At 51.6% G+C, this 1,813-nt stretch overlaps 1 protein-coding gene across 1 annotated transcript; it reads right to left on the reverse strand.

The window, feature by feature from the left end:
* On the reverse strand, window positions 1-588 carry LOC136787421 (olfactory receptor 14J1-like). Its single transcript, XM_066984616.1, has one exon. It carries the CDS (start codon window positions 586-588, stop codon window positions 1-3), a length of 588 nt encoding a protein of 195 aa, XP_066840717.1.
* Window positions 589-1,813: the final 1,225 nt, after the last annotated feature.

Below are 1,813 nucleotides of genomic sequence, written 5' to 3' on the forward strand. Positions count from 1 at the left end.
TTACTGTTGAAGAAACATGTATCCAAAGAGTTTCCTCACTGCATCCTTGAGGTCCTGGTTCCTCATGCTGTAGATGAGGGGGTTCACGGCTGCAGGAACCACTGAGTACAGAACAGCCACCAACAGATCCAGGGATGGGGAAGACATGGAGGGGGGCTTCAGGTAGGCAAACATGCCAGTGCTGACAAACAGGAAGACACTGGCCAGGTGAGGGAGACATGTAGAAAAGGTTTTGTGCCGGCCCTGCTCAGAGGGCATCCTCAGCACTGCCCTGAAGATCTGCACATAGGACAACATAATGAAAACAAAACAAGCAAATACTAAAGAAATACTACCTACAATAAGAACAATCTCCCCAAGGAATGACTCTGAGCAAGAAAGCTGGAGGGTCTGGGGGATTTCACAGAAGAACTGGTCCACTGCATTGCCTTGGCAGAGGGGCAGGGAAAATGTACTGGCTGTATGCAGGACAGCATGGAGAAAGCCACTGCCCCAGGTAGCTGCTGCCATCTTGGCACAGGCTCTGGTGCCCAGGAGGCTCCCGTAGTGCAGGGGCTTGCAGATGGCAACGTAGTGGTCATAGGCCATGACAGTTAGAAAAGAATGTTTTGCTGATATAAAAAAGAGGAAGAAAAAGACCTGTGCAGCACACCCTTGTTAGGAGATGGCCCTGTTATCCCAGAATGAATTGGCCATGGCTTTAGGGAGAGTGGTGGAGATGGATCCCAGGTCGAGGAGGGCAAGGTTGAGGAGGAAGAAGTACATGGGGGTGTGGAGGCGGTGGTCGCAGGCTACGGCAGTGAGGATGAGGCCGTTGCCTAGGAGGGCAGCAAGGTAGATGCCCAGGAAGAGCCCGAAGTGCAGGACCTGCAGCTCCCGCGTGTCTGTGAGTGCCAGCAGGAGGAACTCGCTCACAGAGCTGATGTTGGGCATTTTCTGACCTGCAGGAGAGCAGAGCCCATTGGTGGATAAGGTGGAGACAGATGATGTTCCCAGGGCACATCACTGGCCAGCAGTAGTCTTTCTCCTTGAAACTGCAGCCCAGCCCAGCACATGAAAACCCTTCAAAGACAAACTCCTTCACTGACATCTGAAGTTGAAAGGGCAATTGGGATCCCAAGACATTCTCCCTTCTTCCTAGTAGACACAAAAACATCCATTTACCATCCTAGGTCATATGTGGAAAACTCAGGCTGAAAGACTCAAGAGCAGAACACTTCAAATGGCTGAGAGAGAACCCATCAGCTTGCCCCAGTTTGGGAAACCATCCCATTCCAACTACGGGTATGAAAGTGAAAAATGTGAAATGACCTGTCCGGTCAATGTACAGAGCAAGGGAAATTCATAGGTATTGTGCTGGAGTGTCAGAAGGCAAAAAGCACTGCATTGTGGCTCAGACTAATCAAAGAGACCTAATCCAGTTCATCCATGAGATAAAGCAGAGTGAAGGACGTTGATCTGTCCTAACATGAAGAAGGATGTGCATCACTGGTGAAGGAACTGTCTTTTTGTGCCATCACCAACGCCAATTATACAAGAACTACATCAAATAAAGGTAACCTGTCCCACCCTGGCCCTGTCACATCATGAGGCAGGGAAGGGACCTTTTTCAGTTTCAGCCTCTTTTTCAGAGAGGCTTTGCCCTCTCCCTGTGCACCATATGGCAGAGCCTGACCTGGGACGCTCCATGACTGCCTTGCAGGTCCTGGCAGGCTGCAGTGAGGGGAAGAAATGCCCTGGGCCCCCTTCCTGCTCTGCCCAGGCCAGCAAGGGCCCAGAGCAGCTTCCTCTCCCCCGCCCCTGCTGCTCTGGG

This window comes from Anser cygnoides, chromosome 29 (genome assembly GCF_040182565.1).
Source record: "Anser cygnoides isolate HZ-2024a breed goose chromosome 29, Taihu_goose_T2T_genome, whole genome shotgun sequence".
NCBI classification, from domain to species: domain Eukaryota; kingdom Metazoa; phylum Chordata; class Aves; order Anseriformes; family Anatidae; genus Anser; species Anser cygnoides.